The sequence below is a fragment of the Schistocerca gregaria genome, chromosome 2, assembly GCF_023897955.1.
Source record: "Schistocerca gregaria isolate iqSchGreg1 chromosome 2, iqSchGreg1.2, whole genome shotgun sequence".
Lineage (NCBI taxonomy): Eukaryota > Metazoa > Arthropoda > Insecta > Orthoptera > Acrididae > Schistocerca > Schistocerca gregaria.
In genome coordinates, this window is record NC_064921.1 from 415,083,907 (window position 1) to 415,106,073 (window position 22,167).

Sequence of the window (22,167 nt, forward strand, 5' to 3'; positions counted from 1 at the left end):
CCAGAGAGCTGAGAAGAAGACTAAAACATTGAAAACTGAAATTCTTTAAACAAGCTGATGTATTACTTGCATGACTTTTGAAACGAAATCCAAAAACGTCAAAACATTTGGAATGAGAAGTTTATAAAAAAAAACAAATAAAAATAAATGAGGTTACTTACAGCAGTCACATAGAAAAGTACTAGAACAGTTGTATCGAGCTAAAAAAAAAAAAAAAGAGACAAATATTGAAGAGACTCTCAAGACAATCATGCAGAGGAATCTGGCAGTATTATGTTAAGAATATTATTTATTTGGAGCACAAACATTTACTTATCAAAAATTTTGTATACAGTAGAACAATAGATCAAACAAAAAAAATTATATTTAATAAAGATTGAAACAATTATTACAAACAGGCGCTTGTAAATGAAGAGAAATCGTGTTAGAGGTGGTAAGGAGAATGGTGACTTTCACATAATATCTGTGTTTGTCTTGGAGCATATCAAGTAAAAATTTAAAAATGGAAAAAGTTTTGTGATGATAACTCAATATTTAACTCATAAAATGTGCAGGTTCAAAATGGAAAAAAAAGATCTGTACAACTGTTGAAAGACATCTAGGTTGAGGACTGGAGAGTCGGTAAAATCATTAATAAACATAAGACAGACAACTGAAAATATTATGAAAATTACATCACTACTGAATACCACCAACAATGTAATACAAATCTATAATTAAATCAAAATTGCTCCAAATAGTAGAAAACAATACAGAAAGAAAAATGTGGATTCACAAAGCAAAATCTTAAATGATGCAAATTTCACAATTAAACAATTATTCATCCTGTTTTCATGTCATTCTTAAATTATATGAGGGCTTATGATAGTCATCTCACAAGTATGGTGGAAAATATTGTATCAAATAGCAATTTTAATAAATGCCATTAAAATTCTTAATTACAGCACACTCACACCCATTGACATTAATAAAAAAACTAAAACTAAAAACTCCTCCCGAACAGGCCATGAAGGCCCAACAGCACCGACCGGCCGCCGTGTCATCCACAGCCCATAGGCGTATATGGAGGGGCATGCTCTCAGCACACCGCTCTCCCAGCCGTATCTCACTTTCGAGACCGGAGCCGCTACTTCTGAATCAAGTAGCTCCTCAGTTTGCCTCACAAGGACTGAGTGCACCTCCGCTTGCCAACACCGCTCGGCAGATTGGATGGCCACCCATCCGAGTGCTAGCCCAGACCGACAGCGCTTAACTTCGGTGATCTGACGGGAACCGGTGTTACCATTGCAGCAAGGCCATTGGCATAGACATTAATAACAATGTATAAATTACTCAAGCCCTTCAACTAAGACATGAGTTTTGTGTTATGATCTGTGACGTTCATATCGTGGAATGGAAAGAAGGCAGCTTCAAAAGTATATTAAAAAAAAAACACAGAAGATAACCCTTAGCTATATTTACTCACATAAATGCAATGTTAAATTTGTGTAGCACAAAACGTAAGTAGAACAAATGATATGGCAATAATAGATAAATGAAATAATAGAGTTAAAATTATGTTTAAAATGTTATGTTCAATACTTTTTCACACTCATGGCACTGAAATTTTACTGTGCTCTCAGTCAACAGGATTCAAAAACACCTAGTTTTTCTTAGTAACTGTGATGTTTTCCAAAAGTTTTTATGAGCCCCAAAAGTGACTCTTCAGTGACCTACAAACAGAAGATCATTGTCATTTTCTGACCATACTAATGAGTAATAATAGTAACAGTAATAAAAATGAACAATTATTAACATGCCTTAGTATCTTTTGTTGTGCCTATATTCACCTTGTAAATTTTTTCCTTCCCTTGACTTCTATTCTTTCCATGCTCTGGCTTCCTTATTATGAGAGAAATCAAATTCCAATCTCTTTTGGTAAATCTTTCGTCAGACCGTATTCTTTTGGAGTGTTATTAGCTTTTTCTTAAATGAGCTGAGAAGAATATCTTGACATCTTCCTTCTTGTAACTTCAGCTCTCTCGATTTTATCTCGTAATATAATTGCACAATCACGTCCAGACGCCGAACTCCACACTGCTTACTCTTCATTTCAATTTTTAATTTAAATTTAACTCTTCAGATAATTATGTAACTGTGAGCTCACCAAATACTTGAACATTTCAATGTTAATTGTGTTTATGATGTTATCAAAGCTTAATCCCGCTCTAAAAACTTTGATATGAGTATACTTTTCATCTTTCCGACGGATGATTGTAGCAATTCTCTGGTAACTGTATTCTTCTACACTATTTTTCACTTTGGCTGCCAAGTCTTGTCCTGCATCTCCTATTAACATGTAATTTGTCTTACCGAAATCTACACCCAGCAAATAAGATGAATATTCTTCTACAAGCTTTCTCACGAAAAGATATATATCGTCTTACTTTTGGTAAGAATAACCATGTTGTTAGGAAGCAACAAAATATTAATACGTTTTTTTTTCAACTCAATCATACAATGTTTTGCAGTGCTTGCTTGACGACTCCATATAGTCAGTAAGGAACTTTGTTCACGGCATTCATTTACCGAAAATGGTTCAAGAACATTTAACAACGTTAAAGTGATTAGTGTATATTAATTTTAAATTGCATCCTCAACATTTATATTAGAAAAGTATCACTTCTTTTTTAAGCCATTGAAAACTAGATAATATCAATTACGATATTAACTTGAGTGAAGTAACACAAGAACTTATAGCGAACTAGACTGCTCCTAAAGTAAGTAATAACATTAATGTCTGTAACGTTTTCTTAATAGCAGAACCATTAGTTTAACATCGCAACAAATCACAGTGGATTTAAGAAGTTGTAACAATATTTCGTAGGTAGTGCATCTTGTTGTATCATGTTTGATAGACGTTATATTAGAAAACATTAATTAGGTATGCCAGAGTTGTGCCTATTGCATTTTCTGATAATTTACCATTTTACTAAGAGTAAACCTGTCTGGAATTCGAGCATGGTGCGGCCGTGATCTGGTTTTATCGTTTGTTTTTTATCGTTACAGTCGTCCACGGAGGGACAACGATACGATTTATTTAACACCTTTTGTCATATGACCCAGTTTATTTTCATTAATTCGCTCAAAAAATGCTCAAATGTGTGTGAATTCCTAAGGGACCAAACTGCTGCCATCGGTCCCTAGACCTGCACACTACATAAACTACCTTAATGCAACTTATGCTAAGAACAACATACACACCCATGCCCGAGGTAGGACTCGATCACGCGGCGGGAGGGGCCGCGCATTCGTTGCATGGCGCCTCAAACCGCGCGGCTTAACCTGTCGCTAAGCTGTCTTAATTCGCGTTTTCTTCTAAAATCAAGATGGCTGTTCTATGATGTCTCAGATGTATGAGTCTTCTGACGATATTCACATTTCTTTAAAAAAAAATCCGATGTTTTCTTTCAATTTTATTTTGTACTATTTCATTTTTACATTATTATCTTTTAGGCAACACTTGAATGAAGTAAATTTACTAAATTCAACCAAGAACTTTCGTTTATGTCGCGCAACTCCTTGGTGTTGCATATTTTCCCTTAATTGTTCAATTCAAATAAAAATACGATACGCACAATTGCTAACCGTTAGTTTGCAATAATTTTCTGAACTGCACAGCGAGCGATATTTTTCCGGCGGTGGCCGCACGTTAATGTCCGTTCTCAAATAAAAAATAAAAAAAATATTGTAGGGAAGGAATTTAGTGTGAACAGAGTTTATGAGGTACATTTAGAAATACAGGGTGCCCAGGCCAAATATGTAATGATATAAAGTGTAATAACTTGAGATGGAATTGAGATACTTACTGACGATATTTTTTTTACAAAAATGATAAGCCACAATGTTTTTTTACACACCTGATACACCCCAAAATGCTCACCATTAGTGGCGCTACAGATATCTAATCTGTATTCCACTTCTCTCCAAGCGTTTTGTAGCACTACAGGCGTAACATTTGCAGTGGCTACAAAAACGCAGGTCTGACAGGTCACGAACTGGTGTCGTCACATTTGATGAAGCCCCACAGAGAAAAATCAAATGGCATAATGTCTGGGCAGAAGACGACCAAGCAGTCGATGGATTACCCCTCTCAATCCAGTGATCTGGGAACTCATGACCCAAGCAGTCCCTCGTAATGTTCGTAAAATAGCAAGGTGCGCCATCTTGTTGAAAGATCACGTTGGGAGGACGTTGTGGCATAACACACAGAAGACCTTCTACTGTGGAGTCCACATGGCTACTGACGCGCATTTACGTAAACAAAGCAGTTGAGCGCATGCGGACGTGGTGCAAACTGCCGCAATCAAACACAGAAAACATTTTGAGTGACTGTACTTTTAAAAGGAATCTGCCAACAAATATCTCAAATGCGTCTCAAGTTGTTATACATACGAAGCAAAAACGGCACTGTATATATGTATATATAGTGCCGTTTTTTCTTCGTATTTAGGATTGTTCCTCATTTAGATTTCTACTGTCATTTATGTGTTCTACCGCTGGCGCTAGTAATGAACATTTCATGGAGCTGCATAATGAACAGACAATTGGTTCAAACACTGTTTTTAAGAGGTGACAATAGGCTGTGCGGAGCCGCATTGTCAGTTACAATGAGCCCATTAGGACTACGGAAAGTACTCTGCGGCGTGCATTTGCATTTCTTTGTGCTTATACTTCTTTCATTCTTTTGCTGAGGGCTTCTTTTCTTTCTTGAGACCACGTTATTCCAGTCTTCTTCTTTAGTTTCCCCTCGTGGTCAACTTGCCACTTGTGAATTTTGGATCTGAAGATTTCCCTGTTTTGGATATCCTCTGGTGTAATTCCTGCTACTTTCAGATCTGTTTTGATTTCGCCAATCCATTTCATTGGGTCTGTTTTAGATTTACTCCTGTTTTCATAGAATTCAACTATTTGCTTTGTAAGTCTGTCCGGATTTACTCTTTTGATGTGTCCATAGAATCTTAATCTGCGCTTTCCAATATCACTTTGAATATTAGAGTACTGTTTGATTTCCTGTTTGCCTCTGAGCCAATACTGTTCATCTACAAGTTTTGGGCCTACAATTTTTCTTATGATCTTCCGTTCCTTTTTCTGAATGTTTTCTATGTCTGTTTTCCTGTTTAAAATTAGTGTCTCTGATCCATATAGGCAATCTGGTTTTATGACGGTATTGTAATGTCGTAGTTTTGTGTGCTTGGTGACACATTTTTTACTGCATATATTTTTAGGGAGTCGATAAGCAGTGTCCATCTTTTGGCATCTGACTTCGTTGGCTTTCGTTCCTATTCCATTTTCCTGAATCGTTATTTAAATTGTGGGACTCGTTTCATTTTGCCATATTTTGTCTCCATGAAGTTTGGTGCTTGTTTGTTGCAAGTCATATATTCTGTCTTTTCAAAAGATACTTTCAGGTCGTCTTTTTACGCTGTGTTTTTCACGCGTTCAATCTGTTTTTGGCTTTTGAAACATCGCGAGTTAAGATGGCTAGATCGTCTGAAAATGCCAAGCAATCTACTGTTAATTTTCCTCTGCTGAGAGTAATTGGTTGGTGAATCTTGAGGACTGCTTTCAATTTGCGCCATTCTTGTGTCACCTTTTCAAGGACGCACTTGAACAGTAGTGAAGAGAGTCCATCCCCTGTCTTACTCCTGTTACAATCAGAAAAGGTTCAGAGATTTCCCCCATAAATTTGACTTTAGATTTTGTGTGTATCAATGTCTGTTGTATCATTGCAAGAGTTTTCAGGTCTAAATCCTGTTCTTTTAATATTTGGAATAATGATTGACGATCAACTGAATCGTAGGCTTTTTCAAAGTCAACAAATGTGCAAACTACATCTTTGCCACTTATTCTGCGATGTCTTAAGATTAATTTTAAGTTCAGAATTTGCTCTGGACATGGACGATCTGGTCTGAATCCTGCCTGATATTCTTCAATTTTTGGTTCTAGTTGTTGTGCTCTATCGAAAAGGCACTGGGATAGAATTTTGTAAGCTACTAATATCAATGAGATTCCCCTATAGTTGCTTACATCCGATCTATCTCCTTTTTGTGTAGAAGATGAATTAATGAATTTTTCCAGTCGTCCGGAATTCGTTCTGTTCGCCAAATGTCTTGCATTATTTCGATCATTTCTTTTATAGTATTTGGGCCTGTTGATTCGAGGATTTCCGCTATGATTCCATCTTCACCTGCAGCTTTATTGTTTTTATATCATGATATGTTCAGTCCCAATACCCGTTATACTGGTATAAAACGAAGTATGTGTGTGGTGACCAAGAGGAAAACGTAATGCAAAAGTAACAGAGAAACAATACCGTTTTATTCTTTGTTTTCGTCTGTGAAGCCAAATTTTTTAATTACAATATTTGAAACACACAAGCTGACGCCAATGTTAGCAACAGTCCTGTATTTTAGAATAAGTCTGGGAGATGCCTGACTCGTCCGAAATCGTCTTAACAGTTAATAAAACGCGATCTAGAATCTTCTGTTTAATGAATAATAACATTAAACGGGTTTATTGTAACTAATTACGCGTTAAAGTGCTCTACCGCTGGCGTTAGTAACGAGCATTTCATGGAGCTGCATAACGAACAGACAATTGGTTCGAACACTGTTTTTAAGAGCTGACAATAGGCTGCGTGGAGCCGCGTTGTCAGTTACTTTTTGTGGTACGACCAAGCTGAGCGTGTTGGATGAATATTGACAGTGAAAGCTGCACGTACGCCACGATTCGCGCGCGACATTAAACCAATAGGGACGCCCGACCGGGGCAGTGAGAGCGGATGACGGCGCACGTGGCGGGAAGTTGGCGTCGGTCCCAGTGGGGCGTCGCGACGTTGCGAGGCGGGTCAGGGACAACGGTGGGGTGGGGGTGGGGGTGGGGGTGGGGGGTGAGGGGGGGGGAGGCGCGCTGTCGATAGGCTCGGCGCCGGAGACGGCCTGCTCTGCTCCGTGTCCCATGCTGGAGCGATGGCTGGAGGCCAGCCTCCTTTAGGAACACGTCTTACATCGCTTCCGGCCGAGTAAGTAACAGGTGAAGACCTCGCGCTCACGAGCAATCGCGCATGTCGCTCTCCCTTCTTAAGGGGGTAGTCCTCTTTGAAAATTTCAGTCTTAGAAAGTGCTTTGGAATGTCTACTTTATTGCAGCGTTCATTCCAGTTCGCCAGAAATGCTTTTATCGAGTTACAAGGCGATTTGTGAAATAGCGTCTCCCAAAACCACTCAATGTTGTTGTTGTGGTCTTCAGTTCTAGATGGGAAAAACAGTCGATATCGTGGCCTGTGTGGAAGCATGTAATTTAAAAGACGCCCTAACAGGCATGATGGAAACCATGAAAATGCTCGAACTTGAATAGGACAAGCCTGCTTACAACTTCTGCAAAAACAGGTGAAGAGAGGGCGAATAGGGTGTCGACCGAGCACCACCACTTCCAAGAAAAAAATGGAGGAGTACCTCCTTTTGGAGGCTTCTTGTATGGGCTAAGGATCGCTCACCAGAGCTACATTTAACTCAACTACTAACAATGTGACCCAAAAACTCTAGCCGGCCAGTGTGGCCGAGCGATTGATTCTACGCGCTTTAGTCTGGAACCGTGAGACAGCAGCGGTCGCAGGTTCGAATCCTGCCTCGGGCGTGGATGTGTGTAATGTCCTTAGGTTAATTAGGTGTAAGTAGTTCTAAGTTCTAGGGGACTGATGACCTCAGTTGTTAAGTCCCATAGTGTTCAGAGCCATTTGAACCGAAACTTTAAACTCGTTTTTGTTGAAATCGTATTTTACAATTTGATAGGAAACATAAGTTGGGAAAGGTACATACTACTTTGATCAAAATTTGATCCCAGCAGAATCTGATAGCAGCATTCTAAACTGAATTCTCTATCAGCGTACGGAACTGTTTTGCTATGTCTGTTTTCCTGATTTTGTGGGCAAAGAAAATGACATTTGTTTAAACGTATCACCATTTCGTTAGAACTTAATTTTTTCACTTATCCTATGCATGCTGATAGGGAATATATTAAAAATGGCTTATAAAAATTATTTTGTACCTGTTCTATGTATGCTCATAGATAATATATTGAAAATAGCGTATAGAAAATTATTTTGTTACAGTCCAATAGGAAGGCTTTGGGAATTCCCGTCGATGACCAGTACTCTCGCTGCAAGGGGTTGCTCCACCTAGTGCAGCGGTTACAAGGAGTGTCTGACGTGCACGCAAAGATTATCTTTTAAAGACAAAAGTACAACGAACAAAACTATGTCATCATATTTAACATTACCTTTTATTTTACTTGAAATAATAAAACCCTACTCAAGCTCATAAATGCGCAGTCAGCATTATAAACGCCTGAAAAGTCCGTAATCTCTGGAAAATCGTTTGGATTTTGTTGAAAAACAGTTGATTGAGGAATCATATTAGCTTCCTGTATCACTGTTCTTTTTTATGCTCCTTCTGTCACAGCAGTCAATACAGGGTGGTGACATTCTAGTTTTATATTTCTTATATCAATACAGTCTTGAGCGAGCTAACGTTCCTATTTAACATTATCACGATAGAATGAGATTTTCACTCTGCAGCGGAGTGTGCGCTGATATGAAACTTCCTGGCAGATTAAAACTGTGTGCCCGACCGAGACTCGAACTCGGGACCTTCGCCTTTCGCGGGAAAGTGCTCTACCATCTGAGCCACCGAAGCTCGACTCAGGCCCGGTACTCACAGCTTTACTTCTGCCAGTATCTCGTCTCCTACCTTCCAAACTTTACTGACGCTCTTTTGCGAATCAAAGGTCCCGAGTTCGAGTCTCGGTCGGGCACACAGTTTTAATCTGCCAGGAAGTTTCATTATCACGATACCTTGTCCTAACATTGATTTTTAAATATTTTCGAGCTTTTGTATCGGTGAGCAACAATTTCAGCTAGAAAGTGTAAATATGATGAGCCACTGACCGGCCCTCGTTACAGCAGTCTTAAATGTGTACTGCGTGGTCAATAACAGAACCTGCATTTATACTGAATTCGTGTAAGAAGTGTTTTACTCACGAAACTAATTTTTTGAAATATCATTAACATTATCACTGTTTCATACGACTGTATTAATGCGTATGTATTACCGATAATCACAATTTTCCCTAATGCTAGCATTAACGCATGATACAGTGGGTGGAGGTTACACGCTGTGTAACAAATGTGTGAACATTTTTCTCATATAGTGCATGTACGACATTCATACTTTGCACTTTGAACCATGCATATAGGATAAAGAAATTGAGACATATACGCCACAAATGCTTAACTGTCTCACAAAAATGTCTTCTCCAAGCTGTAGATAGTCCCTAAAAGGGACCAGAAATTGTTTCATTATTCAATTCACATCATACAAACGACATAATCGACAACACAGCAGAACAGTAACTATTTAAAATGGCTGCTACATTGCTGTAGGACCAACACAGTATTATTATTATTATTATTATTATTAGTGAGAGAAGTCAGACACAAAGCATTTGTAGCTTGACGTCTGCCAGTTTCTGTCCATTAAAAAGCGAGAAGTCTAGCGTACACGTGATTTACGAGCAATTGAGTATAGTGCACATATTTGAACTTGGTTGATTTGCAATGGGAGCGCAGGGTGTAGCAAGTATCTCTTCGGGGAGGTGTGGTGCAGAGGACACATGTTTTGTAGAAGGTGTCTACCCTCAATGTGCACAGTTAGCTTTCTTTTCTGAGACGGTGTTCTATGTAGCACTTGCGGTGCACTAAGAATTGCTCTTTCATTCTAAAAAAAAGGTTGTCAGAAATAAGAATTGCCAAGTACCTCATTGATTCATTGGTCCGTGGTTTAACGTCGTTAAGGCAACAAAAACTAAATATCATTTATCTTTCGTCACCTTAAAAAAATTGTTCGCTCTTCTTCATTGGAAAGTATGGGTAGACGCTAATGTTTGATGACGATGGGGGAATGCGGGGGTATTCGTAATATCTGATTATACTCAGAAGGAATGGGAATCACTGCTGTTGACAGAACATCACCCTGCTACTGAACAGTGAACTTGGGGTTATGAGGGGCTGTCTATGTCAAAAATAGTCGGAATATACTTTGATACCAGTTAAAATTGCTGTTCCAGGAAGGACAGCCGAAAACGAAATTTTATTTATTGTGTGTATACAGTTTAAGGAAGAATGGATAGTTAAATTTGCAGTGATTTTAATGGTACACAGTGTGCCAAATTTTGTACATAGACCTGCCACTCCTGGCAGTAACAACGCCTCTGTCTCAGTTAGTATTCGAAAACAAGAGCTTCGATGAAAGGTACAGGTACAGCATACCATGTTGCTTCAGCTCTATGACTTCACCAATCGTAGAGGCTGCAAGTGGTGGCTTGCCAGAGTCTTAGTAGATTGTGACCAGGTGTTTTCAGTGGGTAAGCAGTATGGAGAACAACCGTTGAATATCCTTTGTGTCAAAATAGATAACGACAACTAGGGCAACATGTGGTCTCCTTTTATCTTGTTGAAAACTACCGTCATGGAAGACTTCAGTACAGTGCACAGCCACAGACCGGCCTTAACGCTTCATTAACGTAACGCCTGCTATACAACTTACCAACTAAGTGCGCCAGAGGTAATAATGCTGTGTACCCACTGGCACTTCATACTATCACAGTGGTGATCAACTAAGGCGGCAGAACAGAAGCCTGCTCGAATTTCATTCGTATCTGTTTTCTTCTTATTTCTACTTATCCATTGAAAACTTGTAAACCTACAAGGAATCAAGTTTATTCAGAAGGGAAAAACACAATAATGATAATGATAATCATTTTAGTGCATATGTAGCGAGGGATACTCGTGGTAAAATACGGAATCGTGATGTAATGAACAGGTATTTATGTGTCCTACATGATTGTGTGTATCGCACTTATTTCATTTTGAGCTCCACCGGCTTTGAACAGTATGCACTAATTGCGATGAACTCATGAATGTGTCCACAATAACTGTTCACCACAAATCGTTACTCGACTTTGCCATGAATATGCTAGAATGGTTAACAATATTATTGTTGCTCTTTTTCGAATAAATATCATTCGTTGTAGCAATAGAACTTGTTGATGGAAGACAAGAAAAGAAGACTGAATGAGACTCGGGAGGACTGCTGTGCTGCTTCAAATGTCAGCGCTAAGTTTGCTGCGCACTGGCTCGTACTTTCGTGCGTTATTCAACAGGACTGTAAAACTTTGATCAGAGCACCATCTGTTACACTTTAGTATGTTCTAAAACCACGCGAAAGATGAGCAAAACTGGTGACCCGTTGGTCGCATTCTTCCTCTGTGAGCTTGGGACTGACTATGAATTACACTACTGGCTATTAAAATTGCTATACCACGAAGATGACGTGCTACAGACGTGAAATTTAAACGACAGGAAGAAGATGCTGTGATTTGCAAATGATTAGCCGTTCAGAGCATTCACACAAGATTGGCGCCGGTGGCGACACCTACAATGTGCTGACATGAGGAAAGTTTCCAACCGATTTCTCATACACAAACAGCAGTTGACCGGCGTTGCCTGGTGAAAAGTTGTTGTGATGCCTCGTGTAAGGAGGAGAAATGCGTACCACCACGTTTCCGACTTTGATAAAGGTCGGATTGTAGCCTATCGCGATTGCGGTTTATCGTATAGCGACATTGCTGTTCGCGTTAGTCGAGATCCAATGACTGTTAGCAGAATATGGAATCGGTGGGTTCAGGAGGGTAATACGGAACGCCGTGCTGGATCCCAACCGCCTCGCATCACTAGCAGTCGAGATGACAGACATCTTATACGCATGGCTGTAACGGGGATCGTGCAGCTACGTCTCGATCCCTGAGTCAATACATGGGAACCTTTGCAAGACAACAACCATCTGCACGGACATTTCGACGACGTTTGCATCAGCATGGGCTATCAGCTCGGAGACCATCGCTGCGGTTACTCTTGACGCTGCATCACAGACAGGAGCGCCTGCAATGGTGTACTCAACAACGAACCTGGGTGCACGAATGGCAAAACGTCATTTTTTCGGTTGAATCCAGGTTCTGTTTACAGCATCATGATGGTTCACATCGCGGTGAACACACACTGGAAGCGTGTATTCGTCTTCGCCATACTGGCGTATCACCCAGCGTGATGGTATGGGGTACACGTCTCGGTCACCTCTTCTTCACATTGACTGCAGTTTGAACAGTGGACGTTACATTTCAGATGTGTGACGACCCGTGGCTCTACCCTTCATTCGATCCCTGCTAAACCCTACATTTCTGTAGGATAATGCACGACCGCATGTTGCAGGTCCTGAACGGGCCTTTCTGGATACAGAAAATGTTCGACTGCTGCCCTAGCTAGCACAGATCTCTCACCAATTGAAAACGTCTGGTCAATGGTAGCCGAGCAACTGGCTCGTCACAATACACCAGTCACTACTGTTGATGAACTGTGGTATCGTGTTGAAGCTGCATGGGCAGCTGTACCTGTACACGCCATCCAAGCGCTGTTTGATTCAATGCCCAGGTTTATGAAGGCCATTATTACGGCCAGAGGTGGTTGTTCTAAGTACTAATTTCTCAGGATCTATGCACCCAAATGCAATCATATGTCAGTTCTAGTATAATATATATGTCCAATGAATACCCATTTATCATCTGCATTAATTCTTGGTGTAGCAACTTTAATAGCCAGTAGTGTAAATAAATGCTCTATTGCAGAATATCTTAACTAAATTCGCACTTGTTTCACCCTTCTCTACCCAGTAACGATCTCAAGACCTTTGTCACTAAGGTACAGAGTTAGACAGTGAATTGCAGAGAATGGATTGAAGAACGGAACAGTGAATTTGACAGGTGAAGAATGAGTTGAAGAGAGAAAGACTGAATTAGAGAATGAAAGAGTGTCGTAGAGAGGAAAATTGAATTAGAGAGGGAAAATGTGAGAGAGGCAAGGAGTGACAGAGAAGACAAATCAGAAAGAGAGAAGGAGAATGAGTCAGAGTGGAGGATAATGACGTAGAAAGAGAAAAAAAATGAGTTAGATAGCGCGAGAGGAAGGACGAGTGTGATAGTGAGTTAGACGAACAAACACACACACACACACACACACACACACACACACACACACACAGAGAGATAGAGTAGAGTAGAGAGAGAGAGAGAGAGAGAGAGAGAGAGAGAGAGAGAGAGAGAGAGGGGGGGGGGGGAGGAAGAGTTGGAGGGCAATGGAGGGAGATGTGTCATTGCAGTTGCTCAATCGTTTGGTTCAGTTTCCACTTCCAGACCATTCTTCCAGGTGGGCGGACACTTGCGACTGCTTACCGGCGAGCAGGTACATGACGCCGGTGATCAGGACGGCGCTGATCTGGTGTCGCAGGACTCCGAAGGCGCCCACCAGGGCTGCGCTGCCCAACACGATGAGGCAGACCAGAGCGCACGAGATGGACAGGTTCTGCATGCCTGCAACACACAACACACGCGATTCATTTAAGTTCACTTAGGTCAGAGCTTTCAACAGAAAGCGCTGTTTTAAATCAAGTAAGTAGTGCAGATCATTGCGTCCTCGTTTACCTATGTAGATGAAGTTGGGAATAATAAACGCAATGGGGTCACGACTCAATCGGTAATCACAATGAAAAATTTGATTGGTATTATCTAAATGTCACCTCACTCACCAATAAATTACGAATATCAAAATTGATTTAATAACCTCAATATTTACTGCACAAACAACTCTGTACATTACCATAGAACAAAATCCAGACTGAACTTACCAAGAAAGAAATAACAAAGAACTCATACGGCATTTTATTGGGGGATAAAATTGTACAGTAAATTACTTAAACATATTACTAAAACACATTTATTCAAAAAGGCTGTTAACAGGTACCGGTTAGGCAATACAGAGTGTTCGAAAATCACGGCCTCTGTGACCGTGTGGTTCTAGGCGCTTCAGTCTGGAACCGCGCTGCTCCTACGGTCGCAGGTTCGAATCCTGCCTTGGGCATGGATGTGTGTGATGTCCTTAGGTTAGTTAGGTTTCAGTAGTTCTAAGTTTAGGGAACTGATGATCTCAGATGTTAAGTCCCATAGCGCTTTGAGCCATTTGCACCATTTTGTTCGGAAATAGTCTGAATAGCTTGCAAAAGTGTGGCAGGATAGGTCATGCTGAGAAATTATTGTTAAGAAAAAAATCCGGTACACTGCGCCAATTCTGAGTTAGTTAACACTGAAATTAGCCCATCAGACAGTTGGCACGCACAAATTGTAACGGCCAGCGAGATACAATTGGTGGCGGTTGTTCTCATAGCGTAGACGCCTTTGACCCGGGTTTGATCCTTACTACCGACTCATGACAAATTTTTGTATCGTTCTCTTGTCGCAAACCAAACGAAGAACACGTTTGGCGCCACGATGACTGGCTTACTGCTTGAATTTGTGTGCGCAACGGCCTGATTGGCTAGCTTCAATACTAATTGACTCGGAAACAGCGCAAGGTATCGAATTTTTTTTTTTTTAACAATTATTTCTCAGCACAACCTTCCCTGCAACACTCTTACAAGCTTTCCTGACTTTTTCTGACCACCCTGTATATTCCACACAATGAATGATTACCTAACATAGAACAAGTTTGTTTAAAAATGGTAAAAATGTAACAAAAAATGGTTCAAATAGCTCTGAGCTCTATGGAACCTAACATCTGAGGTCGTCAGTCCCCTAGAACTTAGAACTACTTAAAACTAACTAACCTAAGGACATCACACACATCCATGCCCGAGGCAGGATTCGAACCTGCAACCGTAGCGGTCGCGCGGTTCCAGACTGAAGCGCCTAGAACCGCTCGGCCACTCCGGCCGGCAATGTAACAAAAGTAAATAACAATAAAACAACTGTCATTTCACCAAACACTAACTTTTTTCTGGAAAACATTTCAGTAAGGCTCTGAGCCGGATGATGCTAACGTCCTATCCTTTTTTTGAGCTCAATATCTGACCCATTACGGAGAGAGATTCGGCTGTTCAGAGAAGCAAATGGGGAGATGCGGTAAGCAAAACGGTAACTAAATGCCGTCGTCAAGATTCGAATGTCTACGCAACGTGCGTGTGCAGTGGCCGTTGTTGAGAAATGAAAGAACAACTAGCTTTTTACATTCTGTGGCCGCGCTGAGTGGCTGAGCGGTTTGCGGCGCCATGTGACGGTTTGCGCGGCTCCTCCCGCCGGAGGTTCGAGTCCTCCTTCGGGCATGGGTGTGTGTGTTGTTCTTAGCATAACTTAGTTTAAGTAGTGTGTAAGTCTAGAGACCGATGACCTTAGCAGTTTGGTTTCCCTTAGGAATTAATACACATTTCAACATTATAAAATAACTTCTTTACAAGAATATACAGGGTGTCCCAGGAGGAACGGTCAGTATTCAGCGATATGACAAGACGATCATTCGAAGCAAAAATGTGTATCAAGTATGGGCCCTAAAACATATCTCAAGAGCTACGAGCTCTTGTTCAGAAGAGCTTTTAAAATGTGCATCTAAGAGCCCATGTTTACCGGGAATTTTTTTCTTATTTATGTCCATATTGCAGCCTCTCAAAACATGAAAAGTAAAGAGCTTGCGGTAGAAGAGTTTTGTTTCACAGTGTCGTAGATGAAAAAGTATTCATAACTCCTAACGTATGCACCAACACGCATATTTTTACCAGTCTTTTTTTGCTTCGAATGGTCGTTCCTGTCATATCAGAGAATATTGACTATTGCTCATGGGACACCCTATACAAACAAGACAGCGTTGTACCATTAACCGAACGACAATGTGCTGTTTGTAGTAGATTGGTTTTTATCCTGAAGGATATGTGTTCGAACTGAGATGCTGCCATCCTGATTTTGATTTTCTGTGATATTCCTATGTTACTTGAGGTAAACGGCAAGAAAGTTTCTACCACAAGGCCATGAACGACTCCTTGTTCCACTCTTGTCACACTAGATCTGTAAGTACGTAATTGGCCAGTACACCGGATGTCTCTCCTAAAGGTCGTCAAGCGCATTTTTCTGGTGTTTCGGTAGATATTTGCAATACCTTCTTTTCGCTGTGTAGCTGGAGTCATCCCTAACAATTACTGCTCGTCAGTCTTTCATGGGATCCGCACTATCAGCAGAAACCATCGGTTTGTTTCCCATTTACAAACAAAATATTTTTAAATCGGAATTTTACGTACCAGTTCGACAGAGCTTCCATATCAGTCTAGTCCGATATTCGTTTTACCGATAAGTAGTAACAGGGACAGTACAACACGAAGAATAAACAGCAATCTAGCAGCGACTGAGTAGCGCTGCACGCACGATGGCGGAGGCAGTCCTCGCGGACCAGGGCACTGCTGTCCTTGCTGGAGTACTTGTTTATTCTTGGAGTTTTACTGTCTCTGTTAATACTTACCGGTAAAACGAATATCCAATCATGCTCATAAATTAAGGGCAATTCCCATAAATTAAGGATACACGAAACTGGCGCTAATAGCATAGGCACATAGGAAACACACACGACACAGATCTGTACGTCCACGGTATTGGTGATAAGTTGAGAAAACCGTCCCGAAACACATGTGCTACAAAACGCCACTGTTTCCTGCGCAAGTTCCCCGACATCAATATGGGATATGATCACCATGCACACGCACACAGGCCGCACAACGGGCTGGCAGCTCTGGTCAGGTGGTCGAGTAGCTTCTGGGGTATAGCCTCTCATTCTAGCACCAGTGCCTGTCGGAGCTCCTGCAGTGTCCTAGGGGTTTGAAGACGTGCAGCGATACGTCGACCGAGAGCATCCCAGACGTGCTCGATGGAGTTTAGTTCTGGAGAAAAGGCAGGCCACTCCATTCGCAACTTCTGTTTCAAGGTACTCCTCCACGATGGCAGCTCGGTGGGGCCGTGCGTAATCATCCATCAGGAGTAAGGTGGGGACCCACTGCATCTCTGAAAAGGCGGACATACTGGAGCAAAATGACGTCCCAATGCACCTGGCCTGTTAAAGTTCCTCTGTCAAAGAGATGCAGGGGTGTACGTGCACCAATCATAATCCCACCCCACACCATCAAACCACGACCTCTATATAGGTCCCTTTCAAGGATATTAAGGGGTTGGTATGTGGTTCCTGGTTCACGCCAGATGAAAACCCGGCGAGAATCACTGTTCAGATTGCACCTGGACTCGTCCGTGAACATAACCTGGGACCACTGTTCCAATGACCGTGTAGTGTCTTCTTCACACCAGGCTTTACGGGCTCTCCTGTGACCACGGGTCAGTGGAATGTACCTCTGAGCGAATAAATCATATCTGTTCAGTCATCTGTACACTATGTGTCTGGAGACAACTGTTCCAGTGGTTGTGCTAAGGTCCCGAGCAAGGTTACCTGCAGTACTCCGTGGTCGTCTGCGGGCACTGATGGTGAGATATCGGTCTTCTTGTGGTGTTGTACACTGTGGACCTCCCGTAGTGTAGCGCCTGGACACGTTTCCTGACTGCTGGAATCTTGAGATCACACTTTGTGGCACACGGAGGGCCCGTGCTACGACCTGCTATGTTTGACCAGCCTCCAGTCGACCTGGTATTCTACCCCTCATAACGTCATCAGTATGTGTTCTTTGAGCCATTTTCAACACACAGTCACTATTAGCACGTCTGAAGGCGTCTGCACACTTGCTCTCTGCACCGCTCTGACATGCACCAACACACCTCTGCGTATGTGGACTGCTGCCAGCGTCCCGGGGGTCCAACCGCAGGTCAAATCCGCCGCATGGTCACACCCCGAGCTGATTTATACCCGCAAACTGCCCCCCCCCCCCCCCAAAGCGTTGTTTCACCATGCATCAGCATATCCTTAATTTATGAGCATGAGTGTCGGACTAGACTAATCGTGGACAGGTTTAAAAATCATTTTGCTTTTAATCGGAAATAAACCGACGCTTTCCGTTGACACTGAGCCTCTCATGAAAGAAGTGATGTGCACTATTTTTTTTTGGGGGGGGGGTTCACTCCAGCTACACAACGCTTAAACAAAGTTGCAAATATCCTCTAAACACCAGAGAAAATTAACCTGGTGACTTTTAGAAGAGACCCTGTATGTGAATTATGTTATCTTTTCAATATCCCTGTAAAAGTGATCTACGAATGAATAAAATTACTACTGATGTAATGCCTGTACCTAACGTTTTCCTGACGTTTCGCCTTCACCAGTGGTTGGCATTGCCAAAGTTTCACCCTGCATTTCTGGTGGCGGACTGGAGTCGAGCTCACAGCCGGAGATTATATGTACCTGTCGCACCACCGTGCAAGGGCTTTTCTTCACATTACCGCTGTGTTTCTTGTCTAAATACTTTCAACAGTTGTTCGCTGTAGTATCGGAATGCAGGATCCGTCTTCCTTTAGGCTCTCGTCATGTCTGTGAATTTCTCTTCCAAGGCTACAGTCAACTTTTGGTTGTAACATTTGGTGTTTATTTGGTAACAGTGGCTGAGCGTAGTGTACAGACAACTTCTGGCATGATTTCGATGTATGACCAGGGACTACGACCTTCATCGGTGATATCGTGCTTTTTAGCATCATACAATTCGCGGTGCTTCAGCAGAACAAGCTACCGCTTCTACTTTGTATCAGATTTAGTGCCTTTCCGTGATAGGAATCTTCTTCAGGCTCTTATTTATGCCGATGGATTCGTAGCGTGACCTCTCCGACTGCCTAAAATACGTGATTTCGTGACGACGAAATTTCGTTTTTCTTCTCTCTTTCCACACAACTGCTTATTCTTTTCCTGTCTATAAAATATTGATAACCCTTGAGACTCCTACTTTATCGATCTAAAGCAGCAGCAAGTAGACGGGTACAGAAAATCTACTTCCTGAAGCAATGGTGGCGCGTGCTTGAGGATATGTTCACATGATGGTCATACGGCGCATTGTACATTATCCTTCTCACACAAGCATACGCCTATAGTCATGAACAACAAAATTTGGAAATTTGTGGTAAGGCCTTATGGGACCAAACTGCTCTAGTCATCGGTCCCTAAGCTTACACATTACAATCTAACTTAAACTAAATTAAGCTAAGGACGACACATACACACCCATGCCCGAGGGAGGACTCGAACCTCCGACGGGGGGTGGGGGGGTGGGGGGGTAGCCACACGGACCGTGACAAGACGCCCTAGACCGCGCGGCCATGGACAACAGTTTCAGTTGTTCATCCTCCAACAGTTTGCACAGAGCCCTGCAGTCGAACGTGGAGATGGTCGTAGTGATTTCTGGTGCCACTTTCGGAGATGTGTTCTATGCTGCTTTTAGTGTGTCCCGGTTTCTCAAGGGAGACAAGCTTATACAGACGAGATGAGACGCCGCGTCATTGCGTCAACGCCTGCCCAATGGGTACGCCGGCCGGAGTGGCCGTGCGGTTCTAGGCGCCACAGTCTGGAGCCAAACGACCGCAACGGTTGCAGGTTCGAATCCTGCCTCGGGCATGGATGTGTGATGTCCTTAGCTTAGTTAGGTTTAATTAGTTCTAAGTTCTAGGGGACTGATGACCTCAGATGTTGAGTCCTATAGTGCTCAGAGCCAGAGCCCAATGGGCGCGAGTCCGCTAATCGTGCAGGTCAGGGCACTTGACGGCCAGCAGGAGCAGGCAGCACACCCCATCAACGTGTATCAGACATCACAGACGTTAACTAGTAATAAATTTCTATTGTACCTGAAAATAAGAGTACGTGGGTAGAAAATATTTCACTGGAATGAAGGCGAACAAACCGAGCTGCGATTTTCCTTAAATCAGAAGATTAGAGGGAACCTAGGTTACTACAAAATACTGTATGTTTCATTGCATATACAAATGTAAATATAGAGAAGAGTAAAAAACGAAACAGGAAAAAATATTACAAAGTTGAGGGGAGAAAAAACAGTGGCATATGAAAACAGCGGTCGAGCAAAACCAGTGGCCGCTCTAGCATTTACATTGGAAGTAAAAATTGTACAGCTATTAAGGATAATCATATCCATTTTAAATGTAAACTAAAACACAATTTCTAGTAATATATATATAATATTTTATGGGTCCACGTAAATACCAATAGGAAAAGACGTGATACAACTGATTGTGGTAATTCTACCTTAGGATTTAGGTGGAGTGGACTTCCGACTGAGGGTTGTGCAGTTGTGTGGTTGCTCTGGGAAACAATTGTTTTATTAAACGGAAAATTTCTTCTTTGACAATTAACGAAACAATAATATCGTTTCTGAATGTAGTACGCGGCTCAGTTATAGTTCCTGAAGCCTGGGAATAGAACAACGCAATAAATGAATTAAACTTAAAATAGTGATAAAACAACTTGATATCAACACCACGACAGTAACAGTAAAATTGGAAGTAACAACAAGAACAGAAAAAGTTCTCAAAATTCGACCTAACGGTCAAAAATGAAAATAATTGTAAAATGAAAATAGCTTCCACACACGATCCCTCAGACTTAAAACTGCATTCATACGTTGACACTTAAACCAGACCTAATAACCACTCCGTTCACAGTTATCAGCGCTAATACCATCCAACTAAAATGACACCTACGCAAAATTAGCAATTACAGTTCCCTGTACAACGGCATGTACCCATACTAGTCACCACCACAAGCTCTTGCTTCGAGAAATAATTGCACGCCCAACACACAAGGAAACACAGTAACCTCAACACAGTCCATGTGGAATATCACTGACAAATAGTTGCACTCAGTACATACGGAGTGTAATTACTTTTTACAGTATATATAAAAGACTTGGTAGATAAAGTCGAAAGTTCAGTGAGGCTTTTCGCGGATGATGCTGTTGTATACAGAGAGGTCGCCACGCTAAAAGAAAAAGAATTGTTGCGAAATGCAGGAAGCCTTGCAGAGGGTCGATGCTTGGTGGAGGTATAGGAAACTGACCCGCAACGTAAACAAATGTAACGTATTATGAATACACAGACAGAAAGGTTCAAAATGGTTCAAATGGCTCTGAGCACTATGGGACTTAACTTCTGAGGTCATCAGTCCCCTAGAACTTGGAACTACTTAAACCTAACTAACCTAAGGACATCACACACATCCATGCCCGAGGCAGGATTCGAACATGCGACTGTAGCAGTCGCGCGGTTCCAGACTGTAGCGCCTAGAGCCGCTCGGCCACCCTGGCCGGCACAGACTGAAAGACCCTGCATTTTGTGATTACACGATTTTCATTTAGTAAGCGTGAAAGCGTCCTGCAGCTGCTAGGCCAACTCAATGGAAGGCGCTGCAAGAGAGGCCTGCATGACGGTCCGTTTTCCGAGAGCGTTGTTCCTGGAAGAGTCATCCAATATTAAAATATTTTGCTTCCTCCTCGGCATAACTCACGAAAAAATTATGAAGAGAAAGCCTTACGCTCAATCTTTTATCTGCGAACCATTCGTGAGTCGAACGAAAAAAGATGAAGTGACATTCTTTCACAGAGCACCCTTCGCTACACACGAAAAGGCGGCTTATGGAGGAGAGACGTAGGTGTAAATACCGCTTGTGCCCCTCACTATCGATTAAACACAGCCTGAATCAACTCAACCATCTAGAAGTCCACTGTTGATCACTAAAGAACGCTCGCGACGTGGAAGGCCCTGCCTGTATCTCATCTGGAATAGTCGTCCTCTCTCCCGGGAAAGACACCGACCGCCCTCTTGACTTGTGTCCACACTACAGCCACGCCCCGAGTTCCAGTAACGGCTCCTCGGCACACCACCTCTGCGTAAGGCTTCGTACTAGGTGCTGACCGCTGACTGTCCGTGTTGACTAGCACTGTCCTCACATCTCTGCCTGCCACAACTGTGACTCCTGAGACCTGCTACACCATTTCAGACGAATCAGGCCAAAGCCCCGCGCTACGCCAGGACTCGTCGGCTTCTCGTGCGAAGGATACCGGCGAAGGCTCTCCTTGGTGTCGCCGCATCCTCCCGTTCCGCTGTCCACCCCTCCAAGAGCAGCCCTGTTCATCGACCTCCGCGCCGCTCCCAGCTCGGTCACGCACCCCGTTGACCGCCGGCGACACCGCAGGCTTCTCGTCCGCCCCACCGCACTGGC

The 22,167-nt window shown here is 42.3% G+C and overlaps 1 protein-coding gene across 1 annotated transcript in view; it reads right to left on the minus strand.

The window, feature by feature from the left end:
* Positions 1-22,167, minus strand: part of LOC126335805 (uncharacterized) — a 299,222-nt gene that overhangs the window by 43,300 nt on the left and 233,755 nt on the right. The window contains exon 3 of the mRNA XM_049999269.1: positions 13,380-13,517. Within this exon, the coding sequence (XP_049855226.1) occupies positions 13,380-13,517 (138 nt within the window). The remainder of the gene's footprint in view (positions 1-13,379; positions 13,518-22,167) is intronic.